The sequence below is a fragment of the Fukomys damarensis genome, unplaced genomic scaffold (genome assembly GCF_012274545.1).
Source record: "Fukomys damarensis isolate Sample0158 unplaced genomic scaffold, DMR_v1.0_HiC HiC_scaffold_2, whole genome shotgun sequence".
Taxonomy (NCBI): domain Eukaryota; kingdom Metazoa; phylum Chordata; class Mammalia; order Rodentia; family Bathyergidae; genus Fukomys; species Fukomys damarensis.
Genome location: NW_022900914.1, coordinates 24,487,897 through 24,510,046, shown reverse-complemented (window position 1 = coordinate 24,510,046; position 22,150 = coordinate 24,487,897). Strand labels below are relative to the sequence as shown.

The 22,150-nt window shown below is 38.0% G+C and overlaps 1 protein-coding gene across 3 annotated transcripts in view; it reads left to right on the top strand.

Annotated features, from left to right (window-relative positions):
- Positions 1-13,736: 13,736 nt before the first annotated feature.
- Srbd1 (S1 RNA binding domain 1) overlaps positions 13,737-22,150 on the top strand; it is a 207,339-nt gene continuing 198,925 nt past the window's right edge. For 2 of the 3 annotated variants that reach the window (XM_033763887.1, XM_010615762.2), the window contains exons 1-2: positions 13,737-13,811; positions 19,782-19,861. In XM_033763887.1, coding sequence (XP_033619778.1) covers positions 19,782-19,861 — 80 coding nt within the window. In that variant the 5' untranslated portion in view covers positions 13,737-13,811. Of the gene's footprint in view, positions 13,847-19,781; positions 19,862-22,150 lie in introns of all 3 variants that reach the window. The other variant, XM_033763886.1, reaches the window with a different exon arrangement.

Sequence of the window (22,150 nt, the reverse complement as noted above, 5' to 3'; positions counted from 1 at the left end):
AAAAAAAAAAAAAAAAAAAAAAAAAAAAAAGCAGTGATCTATGCACGCTCATGTTTATAGCAACACAATTTATAATAGCTAAATCTTGGAAACAGCTCATATGCCCACCAACTAATGAATGAATAAAGAAAATGTAGTATCTATACAGAATGGAGTATTACTCTGCCATAGAGAAGGATAAATTTCAATCATTTGTAGGAAAATGGTTGCACCTTAAGACCATAATCCTAAATTAAAAAATTGGACGCAGAAGTTTAAATATCATACTGTTTCTCTTGTATGAGAAACCCAAATTGTAAATGAGCACAGTGGTGGATAGATACTAGGAAGTAGGAAGAACATGTTCAAATGGGAAGGGAACAAGAGATGGGATAGGGGGAATGGAAGGAAGGGAAAAGGACAAAAAAGAATGGAAGTAGAAAAATGGAAGCAAATCTTGTGTGAATGGGGAGAGAAAGAAGGATTGAAGGGAGAAGGGGGAACAGAAAAGAATTGAGAGGTGTTATGTACATGTACAAATTCCCAATGATAAATGTCTTCGATGTGTGTGATAAATGTACCAATAAAAAGAATAAAGTTAAATATATAGTATTTGCATTTTGGCATATGCATAGCATTTTCTCTGGGAAGTCATCAATATTAAATCTCAAAGAATCAGAACCAAGGTAGTAGTAAAATCGATTGCTTATCGGTAGGGGAATGAGGCTGGGAAACAGCGGTGACAATTTATTGCATTTTCCTGTGTATCTTTCACAAGTTGAATAACATAACCATGTTAATAAAATATCTGAATAATACATTCAAATTTTAAAAGTACAGCAGGACTCAGTCCTTCAGACACCACGGATTTATGCAGGAAGTAATGGTCGGTGGGTGCAGGAAGACAGGACTGGCCACTGTGTACACGGCTCTTCAGCCAAAGTCCAGCGTGGCGCCAGATGGTATCCTTCCTTCTTCCGAGGGGTCAGGCACTCAGAAACCATTACCCAGATCTTTGATGGTTAAAATTAAGTTCAAGACCGTATAACTATTTCTCTCATTGCTTCCTTTACCTTCCTGTTGATAAAAATGTTCCATCAGGAAACTCATAAACTTATTGGACCTTCTGCTTTTATTAGAGTTCTGTCTTCCGACAGAACCAATGAACAGCGCCCAGGAAGATGAGGTCAGAAATATCTTAAAAAGAAAAGATAAGCAGTGTAACTGGGTGCACTTTGCAGTGACTGAGCTACCACAATTGTTCATACATGGTGTTTGCTAAATGAATCGGGAGGTGACTGCAAAGAGTGACCTGACAGTAGGATCGGGCAGTTATAAACGTTGGTAAAACACCAGTGCTGATTCACTCCTGTTGATATTTAGAAATGCAAATAGCTACTTCTCAGACCATTCTGAAGGTTATACACACACACAAAGTCCGAAGCACTGAATCTCAAGGAAGTAAAATAAATCCTGGAAATCCTGAGTAGTAAAGAAGGACTGCTAACCAGTGCAGAGCTAAGATGTCAGGCCTATTTCAAAAATAAACCAAAAAGTTACTACAGACTAAAGGCAATGTCTGCAGGGCCAACGCTTTCAAGCTTGGCAGAGGCCAATTCCAAGCCAACACCAGTTGGGCATGGAAAAGGGCAATTACCAGGGTGATTACTATGGATTCCTGCTGGCATTTGTAGTTCACTCTTATCAATAAGCCTATGCAGGGTAGGTAGGTCCAGGAGTAAAATGAACAACTTTTGTGTGGAACAATAGATATAACAAAATTTCTAGACTTAGGACAGACATATCTAATTTTATATACACTTCCTTTTCGACAAGACTGAAAATTTAATGTGCAACTAACATAAAACATTTCATGTAGTACCATTCCAAATTAAAGAAGAGACAACGCTTCAATCTACTGTACAGAAAATGTGGCTTTCTTACTTGCATTCCAGATCATAAGTATTGTTACCCATTTTCTCTCCTGTAATTTCCTTTTCCGGCATCACTGGTTTGCTTGTTCCACTGTGGCTTTTCTTTCTCACACATTTTGCCCTCCATGGCACAATTGTCCCACAGACCTTCTGCCATGTATCCTTGGTGTCCCTCCAGACACACTTGTCACCTGTTTCCACCCTCCGCTCTGCCCTAGGAGCTGACGTTTATGGGCAGCCCCAAGGGCTCCCACCTGACAGATATCAGATCATTTTGGCCACTGAGGATCTCAAGCAGGAACTCAGGAGAAGGGAAAAAAGTGAGGGTATTTATTCTCCACTCAGTCGACTCTGGGTGGCTTTTCACTGCTCCCTTATGGAGGCCAACTCTATAGGACTTTCTCCACCTGCAGTAACCATCCCCTTCCCCACCCTCTTCTAGGCCCAGGGGTTGCAGCAGTACCCTGTCCTTTCCCTGTAGTCCCCTTGTCCACTCCACACCCTCCCAGTCTATCTTAATTTGAATGCAATATCCATTGCCTATTGTTACTCTAACTAATATACTACCCAGGGAGGAGACCTACTCTAAATCTGAGCAAGCAGAAAAAAGGCCCTCCCTCAAACCAGGACTCAAGGGCGGAGCTGGTAAACAATCACATCACCATCCTCTAGAACTGGATCTCAAGGCAAATTTCCAGGCCCCACCCAGTTCTAGTCAGTCTGACTGGGTGGGTGAGGGTGTCCAGTATTTCATAGAAGCTTTCCCCGGGATACCTACTCACATCAAAATGAGAGAACTTGGCAACAGTAGATAAATTTTCAAATATGCTGCTAATGAAACTAAAGTTATTCCGACTTGTTTATTTTCAAATCGTACCAGGGAATGAGAGCATTATCTCAGTCTCACACTAGAGCTCGAGATAGCTTGCCAAATGTCATCAAGAAGCCAAAAATAAAACTAAAGGAAGATAATGACCAGTGTGAATTGGTCTTTCAGTGACTGAGACTTTTTCTCAGGATGAAAAAGTTCTTTAAAATTATGACATAAATCCTAAAGATCATCCATGTAAACATGAAACATTTCTGACAAAAAAGTCATTACAAGCAAAATGTATGTATCTGTACCAATGTAATCATCAGTACGTGCAAACAGGTACTAATAAAAAAACAATAAAGGGCATGTATCACAACAATTCATTTAAGCAAAGTTAAAAGACAAATGATGAACAGAAAAAAATTGTGATACATATCAAGGGACTTTAAAATGATTCTTTTTTGGCTGGGTCTGGTGGTGCATGACTGTGAAAAATTGCTGTGAGTGCAAGGCCAGCCTGAACTACATAGCAAAACCCTGTCTAAGACTCCTGCCCCTACCAAATTCTTTTTGAAAACTTTTCTTTCTTTTTTTTATGGAGATAAGGGAAAGAATTTGCTGACCTCTTTATTCCACCATAGGTGGAAGTCCTGCCTAATTCTTGTTTTTTTTTTTTTTTTTTTGTATTTTTGAGACAGGTTCTCACTATATAGTTGAGACTGACCTGGAACTCACTATGTAGCCCAGGCTGGTCTTGAATTCACAGCAATTCTTCTACCTCAGCCTCCTGAGTTCTGGGATTACAGGTGTGTGCCACCATGCCCAGCTGCCTAATGCTTAAAAACAATCAAAATTTCAATTGTCTTTCCACAAACTAAGTAACAAGTAGCATGTGTTAGTTCGCTTTCCATCTTTATAATAAATACATGAGATAATAATCTTATACAGAAAAAAATGAATTATTTTGGATCACAGTTTTGGAGAGTCCAATCTAGATTTGGTTGACCATGTTGCTTTTGAGCCTCTGTGAGGCAGAACATTATGGAGGGAACATGTGGCATCACAAAGCCATTCATCTTATGGCTAAGAAACAAAGGAGAAAGGAAGAGAGCAGAGTCCTGCAGTCCTTTTCAAGGATGCCTCCCAATGACTTCCCATCAGGCCCCACAATCTCGCCATAGTGCCATCTGGGAGTGAACTTTACCACATGAATATTTGGGGGACATGTAAGATACAAAGTATATCATAGCATATTTAATATGCTTATGTTTCCTCTCCTTATCCTTTGGTGAAGATATAAGGCATGAATAGCTCTCTATGACTAGAAAAATGGAAGGGAGAGTTAGAGCAGGTAGGAGAAGCAGCAAGAGAGTTCAAAAGGAAGAGCAAGTGAATAATTTATTTCTTTGAATAATTCAATTTCTCAGCACTTCAGCATCAATTATATTTACAAATATAATTCTATCAACATCAATCTAATTATTTCAAACACCTTTTTAAAAAGTCATAGGATATTTCCTTGGTGAGCTAAATAACGTCAAAATATCTTGTACTTTTCAGACATTTACTTCCTGGTCCCACTTGCAATGACACTTCTTAAGTCAACCCTAGAATCCCCCCGAGTTGACTTTTAGGAATGGTACACTGAGCTTGGCTTGACAAAGTGAGCATGGCAGCTTATGGCTGAAAGAGTTTCAGTCCCCATCAACTCCCCAGACTCATTGTGAAATTCACGTGGATTTAAGATTTCAGTTGTCTGTCAGAAATACCTGTGACGATGGTCAGAGAGAACGTGTAGGCTCTGCCTAGATCCTAAATTTGTGTGAGTTTTTAAAAAACCAAAGAGGAACACTTTGTTTCCTTTTCTTCTCCTCCTCTCCCTCCCTTTTTCATCTTCCCCTCCAGAGTTTCCTTTTCCTTCTCCCGTCTCTCCCCCTCCTCTCCTTCCTCCTTGTTTTTGTCTGCCCTTTTCATTTCTTCCTTTCATTAGACTCAGACTTATTTTGGGGTTCATTTGAACAGTGCATTCACAGGTATAGCTCTCTTTTTGTCCTTCAATTGAGTGGACACTGTCAATATAGTATAACTTTTTGGTAGAATTTTAATAGCATTTTTCTTCTACAGAAGTCTACTACATTAAAAATTTTTTTAAATTAAAATTTTAGGGCCGGGATGTAGCTCAGTGGCACCGTGTCTGCCTGGCAAGCACAAGGTCCTGAGTTCAATTCTGGGTACTGAAACAAATTAAATTTTTAAATTTAAATTTAAAAAGTAAAATCAATTTATTTTTTTACTGTATTATGAAATAGTCTGAGGATATTGTTTTTCACATATCTTTGTATATGTATCCCTCTTATCTCAATGTTGGCACTCCGTGGGCTCCAACTCAGCTACTTCACTTGCCAGAAGAGCCAGCGGATTATTTAAAATACTGGTGATATGAAAAATATTTTGGGGAAAGGTCCTGAGTTCAGTTCCTGGTACCAAAAAATACTTTGGGATAATTTTCAGCAAGAAATAACTAATGCATATGTATTGAAGTATGTGTTGGATACAATTTTATTTTTGTTTTTTGGGGTTTTGTTTTGTTTTGTTTTTGAGACAGGGTCTTACTATGTAGCTCAGCCTGGCCTTGAACTCACTACATAGCCCATGGTGGCTTGAACCTCTTACACTAATCTTCCTGCAAGTTCTTTAAATTAGCCTTTGAAATTATTTATAATTTGGGTCTCTCATACAAGAGAAGTTATATGATATTTAAGCATGTATGTCTGATTTATTTCAGTTAACCAATATTATGGTCTCAAGGCGCATCCATTTTCCTACAAATGACACAAATTTATCCTTCTTGATGGCTGAATAGTACTCTATTGTGTATAAATACCACACTTTCTTTATCCAGTCATTTGTAGATGGATATATAGACTGCTTCCAAGATTTAGCTCTCACAAATTATACTGTTACAAACATGGGTGTACATGTATTACTGGAGTATTAAGTCTTTAACTCTTTTTGGAAGATACCTAGGAAGGAGATAACTTGGTCAAATGAAACTTACAGTTTTAGTTTTTTAGGAAATCTCCATAGTGATTTCCATAATGGTTGTACTAGTTTACATCCCCACCTGTAGAAGGTTTCCCCTTTTCCACAGCCTCCCCAGGACTTGTTATTGTTTGATTTCTTCATGGTAGCCATTAGTTCTCGCAGTTTTTGGTACATTTACTTATTTATACTCTGTAACCTAGGTTAATTACTTAAACTTCCTGAGCTTCAGTTTCATCACCTTGAAATGATGTAAGTATATCTGCCTCAAAAGGTTACTTTAAAAACAAAAAAATTTAAAACTTTCAAAAAGTTACAAAGTATATGAATTCTTTATTACAGAATCTTGCAAACATTAAGTAATCTATAAGCATTAGCCATTTTCATTATTTTTCAATTAATAAACTACACTATGACAATATACAGGAGCTATGAATAGCTGGGCTACATTTGGATATTCACAATGAGGACAGCTCCTAAAATTTAATAATCAAAAAATCAACTAAAAACTGACAAGAGATTTGAACAAATACTTCACCAGAGAAGATATATCAATGGTAAGTAAACACCTTATAATAAACATCACCAGACATTAGGAAAATGCAAATTAAAACTCTAACGAGATACCTGTATATACCTACTGGAATAATAAAAAGAAATTTGAAACAACCCCTGAGCACATCAAGTTCTGATAAAGATATGCTCCATGTTGAACCCTTATGCATTGGCTATTGGGAATGCAAAATGGTCCTGTTACTTTGGAAATCAATTTAGTAGTTTTGTAAAATTTAACACACATACTTCATATGAGCCAGCAATGCTGTATATCGATATTTATTTACACAAGAGAAAGGAAAACATGTGTCCCCACAGAAACTGGCATGTACATGGATGTTCATAACAGTCTTATTCATGAAGGCTAACATGAAAACAATGTAACAAACGAGTGGGTAAACAAATTGTGTATCCAGTCAACGAAATGCTAACTTGCTACAAAAAGAAACAAACTACTCATACATGTAGTGACATGGGTTAATCTCAAGTATGTTACACTAACAAAAAGGAACCAGACACAAATGGGAACATACTGTCTAATTCATTTGACATTCTGGAAAAGGAGAGAGTAGGTCAGGTGTTGTGAGGGGCTGGGTGATGGGGAGGAGACCGACAACAAGAGTATTTTATTTTGGAGGGTAATGAAAGTGTTTTGTATCTTGGTTGATTATGGTGGTGGTTATACAGTGGTGTTTAATCAAAATAAAAAGTTTTGAGTTTTACCTCAATAAACTTGACTTTAAAGAAGGACACACAAATTTGGACATAGGCTGACTTGATATATACTGTTTTTGAAGTCCAGTCACTGTGTGAAGGGTCTAGTATTAAAATTTGGGATGAGTCTTTCAAGCAAGCATTTTCCAGGACAGTTTCATTTGGTTAAGGTGGAATATGGACCAAAGGCCCTAGATCTAAAAATCTGGTTTTGATATATAGAGTCTCCAGACAAGTCTTCCTTTGTCCAGTCTAAAGTACTCTGTCTGTTGCCATTGTGCTGCCATTTAATCTTTCTTGGCAACCAACCAGCCACACCCTCATCTGTTTATGTTTTGTTTTTCTTAAATCAATTGTTGTTTGTGCTTTTCAATGAAAAAATAAAACAAAATTTTATAACAAAATAATAGGAGAATAACAATTTACTGTGAATCATTATCTTCAAAGTAGATACTCAGGGCACAAGACATAGACCAAAAAGATTCTCCAAAGAAACTGATGAAAATATAAAATTTTCTATCTGGGGATTTAGCTCAGTGATTCCTCCACCTGCCTCGCAAGCATGAGGACCCAAGTTCAATCCCCAGTACAAAACCAAACCAAACCAAACAAAAACAAAAAAACTTTCTTTTCAATGAACTAAGATAAACTAGTTGTATAAATGAAATGAAGTAGCATGTATTAAAATATTTTTTAAAAAAACAACATACATCATATAGGGATGTATTTTAACTTTTCATTACTACCTATTTATCATTCTTCCATTTTGCTCTATATTAGTATATATGTATATAATATTATTATATATTTATTAGTTTAGTGTATATATTTAGTATCTTAGTTTATTATGTATATTTATTAGTTTCGTATGTGTATTTAGTATCTTAGTTCATTAGTTTAGTATGTATATTTTGTGTTTCACATATAAGAGAAACCATTTGATATTTGAGCCTGTGTCTTATTTCACTTAAATTTATGTTCTCAAGCTGCATCCATTTACCTATTAAAACTTCAGGTTTAGCTTTCTTTATGGCAAGGTAGAAGTCAATTTTGTATAAATATCACATTTCCTTATCCATTCACCTGTTGATGGACATATGTGCTGTTTCTAAGATCTGTTATAAATTGTGCTGCTATAAATATGGGTATGCATATATTCCAGTAATATGATGATTTTAACTCTTTTGGGAATGTCAAATGGAATTCCTATTTTGAGTTTCTTGAGGAATCTCCACACTGATTTTCGTGGTGGTTGCACTATTTTACATTCCAACCATAATGTACTTTCCCATCAACATCAATATTTAGTTGTACCATCATTAATATCTAAATGAGGTCTTTGAGATTTTCATGCTTGGAGTTCAGGCCATTTAATGGAAATGTTAAGCTTTTGAGGGAATCTCTGGACAATACTAATAAGAAATTTACCAGAAAAAAATTGTAACACATCTGCTCTGAATGCAACCAATTGACTGTCTCTTAGCCAGGGACTGTGTCCAGGCAAGAAGTGGCACAGTGAAACATGCAATAAATAAAGTATTCATGTATGCTTTTTTATGGGTCTTGTTCTTGTTTCTAATCACATTCATTACAAAAATACCTTGGAGTATAAAAATAAGTGGAACAATACACCAAAAATTTCAAGTTTCCAAATTAAAATCGAGTATATATATTTTTTTGGGGGGGTTGAGACAGGATCTCACTATGTAGTTCAGGCTGGCCTTGAATTCACTGTGTAGCCCTGGCTGACTCAGCCTCCCCAGTGCTGGGATTACGGGTGTATATCACCATGCCCAGCTTAGACGTTATATTCCAATTCAACATGTAGGTCTCATAATTTTACTTTATGTAATAAATTTAAATATGTGCAATCTCTTTCATTCCACTTCCTTGAGAAATTTATAAAATTAAATTTCTCAGGTGTGGTTTATGCGTTTTCAAGATCCATCCAATATTTAATCAAGAGTCAGGATTTTAATTCCTTGAATCTCTCTTATTTTCTAGGAAAGATGGATAAACTTACCTTAAACTAGAAAAAATGGCCTCAACAGTAGACTAGTACTTTGGAATTATGCTGCTTCTTCTAATCAGATTAAAAGAGTAATAGGACAGGTCAAGTTTGGGAACTTCATCTACTACACTTAATATGAAACCCCTTGCCTTCTCATTTGGAAAATAGAGGCAATCTATTCTTCATTTACTGACCTATTAGATTTTGCAGAAAATCTTTGAATTTCTGGCTGAATTATTCAGCAAAACTAAATGAAGCTGTGAGTTTTACTGTTTAGGAAGGAGAGCTTCTGACAGTGGGAGAAGTTGAGAGGCAGGAGCTAATATGCAAACTTATGAAATAAGGTTCAGTTTTAGTTATGCATTCTCCAATGTGAAATATTATCTCACCATTGATATTTATGTCAGGGTTCTCCAGAGAAGCAGAACCAATATGAGAGACAGACAAACAGACAAGAAGAAATTTATTAGGATAACTGGTTCTTGCAATTATAGAGGCTAAGGCTCTATGATGAGCCATCTGAAAGGTAGGCAATCAGGGAAGCTGATGGTGTAACTCTGAATCCAAGGTCTAAGACCTGAGAAGTGGATGGGTCAATGGTGCAAGTCCCAGAGTCCAAAGACTAGAGTACCCAAGGTTCTAATGTTAAGGAAAGAGAAAAGGGTATTCCAGCACCAGAAGACAGGAGAATCTATCTTTACTCTGCCTTTTTTCCTCCCTCTATCCAGACCTTCAGCCAATTGGATGGTGTCTGCCCACACAGGATGAGGAAGAGTCTTCTTTAGCCTATTAAATTCCAATGCGAATGTCTTCTGGAAACACCCTTATAGACACACCCAGAAATGATACTTCCCTAGCTGTCCGGGTATCACTTAACTCTGTCATACGGACACAATGACAATCATCCCATGAGGGACTGTAAGGGACAAAATGTTTGAATTTTCAAAAGTGCACCCACTGGGGATTGAGCCCTTGGCTTTTACACTGAGCCTTTCTATATCTCTATCTCTATTTTGAGACAAGGTGCACTAAGTTGCCCAGGCTGGGCTTGAATTTGTAATCCTCCTGCCTCAGTCTCTCAGATTGCTGGGATTACAGGCATGCACAACCACATCTGGCTAAATATACAGTTGATTTAAAAAATAGTGATCTACTTTCTGTGTGGCAGGAACTTTAGATTACTGTTGCAGTATGAGGAAGTATTTTTCTTCATGCTAAGACATTCTTAAGTCTAGAAGATAGTCTAATATTTTTTCAAATTAAGTTTACTGGTACATTGTAGGCATACAATATGATGACATTCATCACTGGGAAATTATACCTTTACATGATATATCTTGCTTCTTATTTTATCCCCATTTTCCTGCACTCCCTTTAATCCTTCTACCCCTCCCTATTTTCAAAGAACTTATTTCAATTTTTTCTTTTCTCATTTTTTTTCTTTCCCTTCTTTCCTTTTCCCAACTCCTTCCACTTCCTGTATTTAATTAAAAAAAATCTTTATCCATTCTCCAGTCGATGGGCAAGTGGGCTGTTTCCAAGTTTTAGCTATTATAAACTGTGCCACTATAAATATGTGTTTGCATATATTGCTGCAGTATGATTCTTTTAATTCTTTTGGCAAGACACCCAGCAGGGGAATAGCTGGGTCAAATGGAACCTCTAATCCTAGTTCTTTGAGGTATCTTCATGTTGATTTCCACAGTGGTTGCACCAGTCTGCACTCCCACCAACAAGGGAGAAGGATTCCTATCTCCCCATATCCCCACCAGCATTTGTTATTGGTTGATTTCTTGATAGCAGCCATTCTTTTTGGAGTGAGATAGGATCTCAGTGTTGTTTTCATCTGCAGGAAATAGTCTAATATTTTAGTGAGTACCTACTATTTGTCATTATTAGACACTGTGTAGGTGGAGGGAGAAGTAGGGAAGAGGTAAGGATTAAAAAATGATAAGACCTAGTACTTATATATAAGTAGCTTACAATTTGGTGGGCAAAGGAGTTGCAACTATATTAGGAACTTTTGATCTTGTGAAACTTTTGTTATTTGAAGCCAGTACTGAGAATGGCTTTGCTATGTTACAAATGTTGGGGCACTACTTTTAGTGTACATAGAGGTTCAACAGTTCTCACAGATACAAAGTATTGGGTGGCCCACCATTGTTGAAAAAGAAAAAAAAAAGTGCTTCAAGTTGGTGTTATATTGATGTCTTTAAAAATGATGGTTTTGGAGTGGAGCAGATCACTGGGCCTGAATCCCAGATCTGCAATTAGTGGCTGATGTGAAACCAGATGAATTATTTAACTTCTCTGTACCTAATTTTTCTCTATTTATAAAAGCAACATCTCATTTAGTTGATATGTGAATATACAAATACATGTAAAACCATTAATTTAATGCCTGGTACATTATAGGTGATCAAAAGATGTAGTCATTACTGTTATTATCATTTTCTCCATGGAGAGGCAGAATCCATGGGGAAAGGATTTGAAAACACAGAAGATAACATACAAATGATAATGTGCCAGTGAATACCATGGGAAGATCTATACATTTTGGAGCAATTAAATAGCCTCTAAGAAAATCCCAAACATGTTTTCATTACTTCTAAACCTTCTTGCATAGTCTAAGGTGGATGTCCAGATCATTTCCGGCTGTGAATCTAAACCCACGAATTTCCTGGAATTCAGCACTTAAAATTCAAAGGTAAACAACAGATTGGGCAAGGCCCTTGGGAGACAAAGCAGTTTTAGTGGTGGTGTCTGGTTTATACTTAAGCGATTATGAATTTCCCTTGACAGCTTGTAGTGGGAGTGGTTCTCTTGCAAAATCCAAGGGAAATGTTCTCTGGACAGTCTTACTTGTCTATGGGCCACCATCTCTTACATATTTTAATTTTAAAGGTTCCTGCTTCAAGCTTTATTTTTCCCAGATGTCTGATGTCAAAAATCTTAAAAAGTTTTTCACTTTAGTAATCTCTTTTCTTTACCAGGTGAAATAAAAATATCCCTGATGTTGGTCAAAGACCAACAGTAGGCTGGTCAACCTCTGCTCTCCTCCTCATTGTGTAGTGTGGCTACTACCTACTTAACCCAACCCCTGAGTCTGAAACTGTCCTGTTCGTATCTCTGACACCTGTGGCTATATCTACTTTTCAATTTTGTTTGTAAGTTTCTACAGGACATAAAGGGTCAAAAGACCTTGTAGAACATTAATTCATTTTGACTTTTACTATCTCTTGTCTAGCACAATGTTATGAAAAAGAAGTGAAAAGTAAATTATCGTTTTTGGTTTTTATGACCTGTTTTTTCTTCTCATAACCCAAGACTGTAATGTGTTCTCCAGTATTCTTTCAAGACTATAAATTGCTGAGTAGACTATGATTGTGGCAGACAATGCCAGACCTTCTGGAACAACTGCAAATGGCAATATAAACCTGTGGAAACTCAAAAGGGAAAAATGTCCTAAACAGTCTCAGAAACTGATCTTCAATGGCCAATGATTTGAGATATAAAGGGTTAGACTTACCAAGTTTAAAAAGAGTCCCACCACAAAATACTATCCAGTAAAATGTACACTCAATTTGGGTGAGAATGGGTCCTGTGTTGTTTTCCTTTTTTGGGACAGGGTCTTGCTGTGCAGTTCAGGCTGGCTTTGAACTCACTATGCAGCCCAAACTGGCCTTGAACTCAGGTAATCCTCTTGCCTAAACCTTTTGAGTACTGGGATTACAGACCTATGAGAATGAGTCACATCAGTACCTTGGTAGGCTCTTCAGGACTCAGGAGTACCTGGAAATGAGTCATTAACAGTGGAAAGTGTCTCTTTAGAATCTTCTAAAACAAGTCCATGACGTTTTGATCTGCTAAACTTTAACCTAGACTGACAACATCCTTATTTCTCTCACTTGACAATTTAATTTCTTTGGCTGTTTCTGTGAATTTAGAATTTAGAATGTAAAAATCAGGACACTAAAAAAAATGACAAGTCTTTTTTCCATTTCTACCAAGAACTGATTTTGAGATGTATTCGAGGTAAAAGGAAATAATTTCTGGGAAGCAAGTCTTTAGAGAAAAAAAGTGGAATCTAGAGCATGGAAGGGGTGGTAAGATATTTTGATTTGATCAAATAAAAAAGCAGAGGCTACTTCTGTTCTTTCTGGCAAGGGAAACGGATATGCTTGATGTGGAAGAAGACTCTTCTAAAATACTATTTACCAGGACTTTAGTCACAGCACTTTCCAAGAATCTAAAAACGAAACGAGGGAGGAGGGCAAGATTTGGATATTTTCACAAGACTCATGCAAAAAAAACCCGTATTTCAGGGTTTAGGGCATAATGAAATACGTTAATATCACCTAGTGAGAGTTAAATGACATATTACATTGACAATAAAGCTTGCTTTTCATTTTTCACTGTAAATAAACGATACAATGAAAAGAACTATCCTTGATTGAATCTTTAAAATGACAGATGAAAACAGTAAAGCAAGTCAAGAGAAGAATGGGAAAGCAAAAACGGGAGGAGGCTGCATTCGCTGCCGCTCAGACCCCACCTTCTCCCGGAACCAGGGAAACAAAGCTCCGCCCCTCTATTCCGTGTTTTGGACCCGCCTCCATGCACTTTGGTTCCGCCCCACTCTGTCAGGTTCGTCTGGAGGAAAAGGGGCGGAACTTCCTGCTTTTGAAAAACTTCCGGCGGGAACCGGAAGACCCGGTAAAACATACGGAATCCCGGGTCTACTGAGGAAACCGGCGCCAAGGTGAGCTGTGCGTCCGCCTTGGAGGCGTCCTGCGGGTGCGCACGATTCTGCGTCCGGGCTCCGGTACTTTTGGGGCCATTTAAAAAGTTCAGGCCGCTCATATGGGAAGTAATACCCCCGCTTTTTAAAGTGAAAAGTTTCATTACATTTGTCTCTCGGCGGTCTGTGTTTTTCACAACCTACACCCAGAAGAATCCCTTCTGGCTGCCATGTGTCTTCTGGAGCGTCTTCTGTCTACTTGTAACAGCTCTTATCGCATAGGGGCAGATAGGAGAAAGCCGGGGCAAACCCAGATTGTTTTTATACCTGGAAGGATCAGAGGTGGGGAAAGAAGTACTTTTTCCACTCTTCCGATTGTGGTTCTGTCTGCATCAGCTGCATCTTCAGCAGGGCATCTAGGAGGCACTTGAATAACTTGAGGAAAGGAATGAATGAAACTCTTAAGTAACTTTCCTAGAGCCTTCCCAGGACAGTCTGTCATTGATACGATGTGTATGGAATGGGAAACAAGGGTAGTTTGGGGGTTTGGGGTTCTGGGTGGTTTCTTTGCCATGTCTCTCTTCTCTTTGAGTAAATCATTTCACATCATTGAGACCCAAGCCTCTCATAAAATAATACAGCAAGGCTCTCTGATCTCAGAGGCTCGTTGTAACTCTCGCATTTTGTTCTTAAGACTTGAGAATCTGTGCTAATATTCCGAGTACTTCTATTGCTTACTTCAGAGAAACTTCTTTAAGTGCCTTTTAAGTTGTTTTGACTATTGTCCTTAAAATTTTAGGTTTTCTCTCCTATTTTAATATGTGTGTGTGCGTGTGCGTGTGTATGTGTGTGTTGTGTCCTCCTACCCCCTTTCTCCCTTTCACTTGCCCTGTTTTAGTGCCTTCCCTTAGTAACATCACAGCAACCTCCAAATTGATTTGGAATATGCTCATATGTCTACAAAGATATCTTGCAAAGGGGAAAAATATGAGGGGTCACTAAAAAGAATAGCGACATTCTTATGTGCCACTACCTTTTCAAGAGGTCAGTGTATGCCGTAGGCTAATGATGGCAAATAAATTTGTATTCTTCTGTAGAGACCATATTTGCATGTATTTCTTATGTTTAATAATAGTTTTAGAGCAGCCATTAAGTACTAGGCTCTGTATGATATGGGAGTAAGGCAGATGTGTTCCCTTCCTTCATGTTTTTACTTAAGGGGGATCTGGAGAATACACAAGTAAAATCATTTTAGATAATGTTGTATACTACTATGTAAAAGAAAGTATGAAAGAGAAACTCATTTGAGGCCTAAAATGTTGAGATCTGAGGAATGAGACACATTAGATGAACAGGGAAGAGCGATCTAGGTTGAAGAAACCTGAGGTGGGAAAGAATCATGCTTGTTGCAGGCAATGGAAGAATTTAACTAGCGATGAGGAGCTACAGCAAGTGATAAATGTGGTTAAAAAGAGGGCAAAGACAATTCCAAGTGTAGGATGAGGTGGGAAGTCACTGATTTTTTTTAAAGTATTTTCTAAATGATCTTTTGGTTTGCTATGTAGAGAATGGGCAAGAGTGGAAGATAGATAAAGGGAGGGAGGGTAGGTAAAGTGCTATTAGTAGTCCAGATGAGAGATGGGGGACTGCTGGGGTTTGAGTATATCCCCCAAAAGTTCCACAAGTTAGAAACTTAGTTCCAAAATTCATATGTTGATGGTATTTGTGACTTACTAATAGAATGGCTTTGGGGACGAAAGAAACGAGATTGCAGTGTTTTTGGCTTAGCAAATGGAACTTTGGAGAATAGTAGGTATGTTCATCATCTTGATTGTGTGTACGTGTGTCAGAGCATGTCAGATTTGAACACTTTGAACATGTGCACTGTATTCCATACCAGCTGTTGAACATTTTCCTAAGGTTTTACCTTAGCGAATAGATGAAGTTTAGTACCATTTACTGAGATGGGAAAGACTAGGGTAGGGATGAGTTTTAGGACAAGAAGTAGTTATCTAGAGTTCTATTGAGATGTGTTACATTTTACATAACTGACTGCTAAGTAGTTTCAGAGGGAGGCAGTTAGTTATGTAAATCTGAATCTTAAAGGCATGGAGGGATTACGATTGTTAATAAATAGATGATGTAGGTATAGTTATGGTGATTGTTGGTGATGCATGCCCAGGATGGATATATATATATGACAGAAGTTGGCCCCATAAGATTATATTGCCTGTTGATGTTGTAGCTGTCTTAATTTGTGTAAGTACACTGTGACGTTTGCACAATGACAAATCACCTAATGACATATTTCTCATCATGTGTCCCTGATGTTAAGCTATGGGTGAATTTATTTAGAACATGGAAATGGATGAGATTTTGCCTAATATAACAGGTTTTATGATATGAAGAAAGAGAACCTGAGAGGAGTGGAAATGAAGAAAATAGGCGCTAAGAACATAGGTCTTTATATTGGAGTATTCATATGTACCTCTGTCATGGATAGTTTTTTATAAATAATTTATAGCTGTCTCTACTCTTTTTTTCAGATGAATCTGTCTGAAATTGACCTGTGTGCACATGCAGATAGATTCTCCTTTCCTACCTGTCCTTTTACACTCATATTTTTCCCACTTGTGAAAAAAAATACTTATATCTTACTCAATTTTCCATGGTATGTTGCCCCCACTGTTCTAATAAAGGGGCAGTTGCAAATACTTGTTTTAGGCAAGCCTTTTTTTCTTTTAAGGCTAATAGCTAATCAACACAAAAGCCTGTTAAGGGTTTGTCTTTCCAACTTTTTAAACACATATCTGATAAGGCGGAAGTGTAGACATAGAATTGGTATATGGAGGTATGTGAGGGAATGCCTTGAATTAAGATACAGTAGTTTCCCCTATGGGGGGAAATTTTTCCAATACCCCTAGTGGATACCTGGATGGTATTGAATCCTATATGTATCATGGTTTTTCCTATATATACATATCTATAATAAAGTTGAATTATACATTAGGCATAGTAGCACAGTAAGAGATTAATAATAATTATATAGAACAGTTATAACAATGTATTGTAATAAAATTGCCAGCCTTACTACTCTTGTACTTTGGGCCATTATTAAATAAGATAAAGGTTACTTGAACCCAAACACTGCCGTATGGTGACAGTTGATCTAACAGCTTTGATGGCTGCTAAATGACTAATGGATGGGGGTAGCACATATGTAGCATGGATACACTGGAAAAAGGGATGATCATGTTCTCAACTGGATGGCGTAGGGTGGATATTGCATCATGCTACTTAGAAGAACATGCAGTTTAAACCCTAGGGATTGTTTATTTTTTGGAATTTTCTGTTTAATATTTTCAGACCACTGTTGACTGGAGAGTAAGTGAAACTGCAGAAAGTGAAACCTTAGATGAAGGAGGCTACTGTGTATTGTAGATTGGAATGGTGAGAGTGGTTATAAGGTGACCTGGGTGGGTTGTTCAGTGGTGGGTTTTACTCTGAGGATGGTCAGATTCTCCACAGAAAGGCCTTCTCATTCTCCTTCATAATGGGTAAGGATCTGACTGGTGTTTGGGGTCTTAGAGGAAGAGCAGTACTGGGGGATTCTGCAATAGTATTCAGTCTGTGTGGTTCCCATGCATACTGTTACAGTTGGTGTCATCTAGCATAGGGACTCGAATTTTACCCACTCTGGAGAATACACTTCTAGGCTTTTTCCTGGGGCAGTTGCATCATGTTGGGTAGGATACCTAGAGATACTCCTTTGTGTCAGACACTTTATACCCAACCCCAACCTTGGTTCCAAAGGTATCAATGACTGCTTCTGTAATTTTTGTGGTTGTTTTGTTTTTAGGGAGACTACAGGGTAAATTGGCTTGGTTCTCAAATACTCCCGTTACTGTCTTGGAATTTTAAATTTTATATAGTAAAATCTGTTAATTTCTTGGGATTTGGAATTTAGTTATACCTAAGGAAACCTGAATTCCTTTACATCTACTCAGGATTATGAAAAGCATCACCTGGTTTTTTGTAGTACTTTCGTAGTTTTATTTTGTGTATTTTAAAATCAGTTATTATGGAACATATTTTTGTTTGTGATGTGGAGATAGAAATTAAACACCTGTTTTCCTTCAGAGGAATAGCTGCTTATCTTAGTATCACCTACTGGATAATCCATTCTGCCCACTCTGGTTTGAATTGTCACTTGTTATGGCATAAATCTAAAATGTTCCCCTTATGTTTAGAGGTAGAGCCTGGGAGGAGGGGGTGGGTCACTGCAGGTAGCGGGGCACTTGGAAGGTTGTATTTTGTGTCCAGCTCCTCCCTTCTCTCTCTGCTTCTTGGCTGCCATAAGTTGCACAGCTTTCCTTCACCATGCCCTTCTACCATGCTGTTTCAGCCTTGGAGCCATCCTGCCTGGACTGAACACTCTGAAAAATGTGAGGCAAAATAAACCTCTCTTCTTTTAAGTTACAGCTATCAGGTATTTTGTCAGAGTGATGGGAAAGTAGCTAATACACCATCCCTGTCAAATACTAACTTCCCCTGTTTTGTCTGGTTGTTGTTGATACTGTGGGTTTAACCCAGGGTGTGCTATTGTTATTATTATTATTATTTTTACATTTTTATTTTGAGGTAGAATCTCACTGTTTCCCCAGGCTGGCCTGAACTTGAAATCCTCCTGCCTCAGCTTCCTGAACAAGTAGATTTAAAAGGCATGTGCTGAATACCTAGCTTATTTATTTTTATTATGGTGAGATAAAGCAGGAATCACAACATCCTGTTCCCTTAAGATCATTATTAAAACTACTCATTTGAGGAAAAATGACCTGCATAACCATAAAAACTCCTAAAAGGGAGTGAAGGAAGGATGAAGGTTATCCTATCTTCCTTATCATTTTCCTTATCTTTGTTCCTTATCATCTGGCTCCCTGTAAGAATAGTTCTGCTCAGTATTTCTGTACTTATTGAGGGAGTTGAGCTATAACTCTTGGGAGAGCATGTTTCCTTTTGTGACAACCCCTTTAGTATTTCTATGAGGTATTATTTCCTTTTCTAAGTGGATGTTAGCAACATAGATATTATAACATATAACTGGATTGGGAACTTGTTTAAGGGTCCAAACATATCAACATAATGCAATTTCACACACATTTTTTAGGTAAGAAATCTTATCAACTCAAGTAAATTTATTTATTTCCTGAATTATTTGATTCTTCTTGTTATTTGCCTTAATTTTTTTTTAGAGCTGAGCCTTTGCATCTGGTAAATATTTTTAGTAGTATGGTGATTAATCACTTTAAGTATTAGGAACTTTTATTATAAGAGATTGCTTATCTTGTTTTAGGGATAACATGGCTGCATATTCAATCAACTCTAAGAATTATTCATTATACTCTAAGAAGATTTAGAAGAAAAATGTTGCTTGTCTTTGATATACAGTTTATAATTTGTTAACTGATAGTATCATCATCAATTAATACTTGCAGAATATTCAAGCATGTAATTCTAGAATATGCAAGAGTTGTTACTCTGTGGGAGCTTATATTTTTCAAAAGATGGTCCACACACGTAAAGCATTTAAAACTTTTGGTAAGCTATTAACTGATTGCACTTTTTTGTTTTGCTTTTTGGTATTGAGAATCGGACAGAACCTTTGTTTTTTATTTTGAGACAAGATCTTGGTAGGTCACTAAGTTCCTCAGGCTGGGCTCAAACTGAAGATCTTTCTACCTCAGCTTCCCAGAGTATTGGGATTGTAGGCAAGCACCACCAGGCCTGGCCATTAGCTATTTTTTTTAACTGACAGCTGTATAGCTGAGGGGAAACCAGTGTTAAGGTTTGAGAATAAACCTCATATTTCTTCTATGGCATTTCTAGCACCAGAACTAATGAAGCATTAGTTCTGAACAGCAACCATTACGTAGCCAGCTGAAGCAATCAGACTGTTCAAGCCATGCTGATGTCATGTTCTCTCTCTTCCAGATGTCATCATTACCAAGAAGAGCAAAAATACAGGTCCAGACTACAGTGTCCAAAGATGAATTTTCTTCCTTCTCTGAGCTGTAAGCATATTGGTTTACTGTGGTGGTGGGGAATGGTAAATATTTTAAGAAGGCATTTTGTCACAAGCTTTGAAGTTACTGGAACGAAAGAACACCATGCCTCTGTCATTCATTCATACAAGTATTTGTTGAACTCATGCTATATCTCAGGCTCTAACATTGGTAATAAAGTGTTAAATAAAGACAGAAAAAGTAACCAACTAGGTAGAATATTTGTAGCAGAACTTAAGTTCCATGAAAAGAAAGGTTTTATTGTTTCATTGCTTTAGGGCAGTAGTGCTCAATCTCTACGCCATTGACACTGACATTGTGCTCAGGATAATTCTTATTGTGGGCCTGTCTTTTGCCATGTTGGGTGTTTAGTAGCATCGCTAACCTCTACTAGACGCCAGTAGCACCCCTTCTAGCTGTGACAGTCAAAAAGTCTTTAGGGCTGGGGATTTAGCTCAAAGGTTCCACGGCTTGCCTTACAATGCCAGATGTGTGTGGGAATGAACTGTTCCTAGTTCTGAATTTTGCTGTAGAGGACCATATTAGGTGTTCTTAAAGTATTTGTTAAACGAGTGATTAATATTAGGTCAAAATAAGTATTATAAAGAAAAATAAAGAAGGCAGTGGTTAGAGAGCATGGTGAGTAGTTACCCAGGGTGTGGTAGTGGATAGAGTAGCCAGGGAGTTCTTTGGAGGATATGCCATGAGGTTTGGGAATTGCAGTGATTGAGGTAAGAGTTGTCCATAGGTCTCTGTATAAGGACTTTGTCTCTAGGGTGGTGCTCTTGGTACTTTTAAGGGGTGAGGCCCTGGGTGAGATCCCTAGGTTATTGCAGAATGTCCTTTAAGCGAACTGTGGGACCTGGGCCTGTCTTTTTCTTTGTTATAGCCTTGATGTGAACACTTGCTCTGACATGTGCCTCTGCCCTTGCCATCTCTTACCCTCATCAGATGCTCAGAATAATGTGGCTGCCTGATCTTAGACTTGAATCCCCAAGACTGTAACATAAATAAACCATTTCTCTTTATTAAATTAGTTGTTTCAGATATTTTGTTGTAGTAATGTACAGCTGACAAACACAGAAGTGCAACTGTGCAAAGATCTTGGGGATTAGTGTTCTGTCTTAGTCACTTTTTCTTGTTGTGGAGACAAAATACCCAAAACCCAAAGATAAAGAAGGAGAGATTTATTTAGCTCACAGTTTGTAGAGGTTTTCAGTCCGTAATTGGCTGGCTCCGAGGCAGGTTGGGATGGCAGAAAGGCATCACAGAGGAGAAGCAGTTTGTGGAAGCAAAGCAAGCAAGACCCAAGCAACAGTACTAGCTTCTTTCAGCCTCTTTTATGTTCTGTCTAGGCTTAGGGAGGTGCCAAACCAATCGGTGGATGAATTTAGTAACCACACCATTACTCCTCATCACACATTCTAGATCCCGCCACCTCTGAAGAAGCCCCACCTACAACTGCATGAGGCTTGGGTGGGGGTATGTTTAGACACAAGCCATAGCGTGCTCCAAGTAGAGAGAGCTGAAAATGCAAAGATCTTGAGACAGGAAAGATTTTGATATGTTCAGGGAACAGCAAGGAGACCAGTGTGGCCAGTTCAGAGTTATCAAGGCAGAGAGTGATAGGAAATGAGATTGGAATGGGTAGGATCTAAGAAGCTGTGCAAAGATGCTAGGGTTTTAATTGAAGTGGGTTAGGAAGCCCCTGAAGGGCTGTGACTTGATTAGGTTTACATTTGTAAAAAGTTCTGGCTTCTTGGCAGAGAACAGACTGTGTGTGTATGTAGAATAGAAACAAAGGAGTAGGGTAGGTTAAGGAAATGATTGTAGAAGCCTAGGGTTCTAAAAGTGAAAATGGTGGGAAATAGTTTAATTTGGGATGTATTTTGAAGGTAGAATGGACACGACAGGAGGGTGATTGATTACATTTGGGGTGTGAAGAAAAGACTAGCACTTTGGGAGGACTGGAAGAGGAATAGATACACCAGTAAATGTGGTGGAGTCAGGAGTCCTCCTCTGGACTTGGTGAGTTTGAAGTGATTGCTGGACATCCATGTGAAAGTGGATATACAAGACTTGAGCTCAGGGGAAAGGTCAGTTGGAGATAGAAAACTGAGATTCCAATACTGGACCATAAGACAAGAGATGAGCTAGTAATAGAGCAAGAAGAAAGTAGAGGGGAGGGCTGAGGATTTTGCCTAGGGAGGTTTCAAGGTGTAGAGGCTAGGGAAGCAAAGGGACTAAGTGGAAACTGAGCCAATAGGGAAATCAGGTGTTATGGATTGTGGCTTTTTT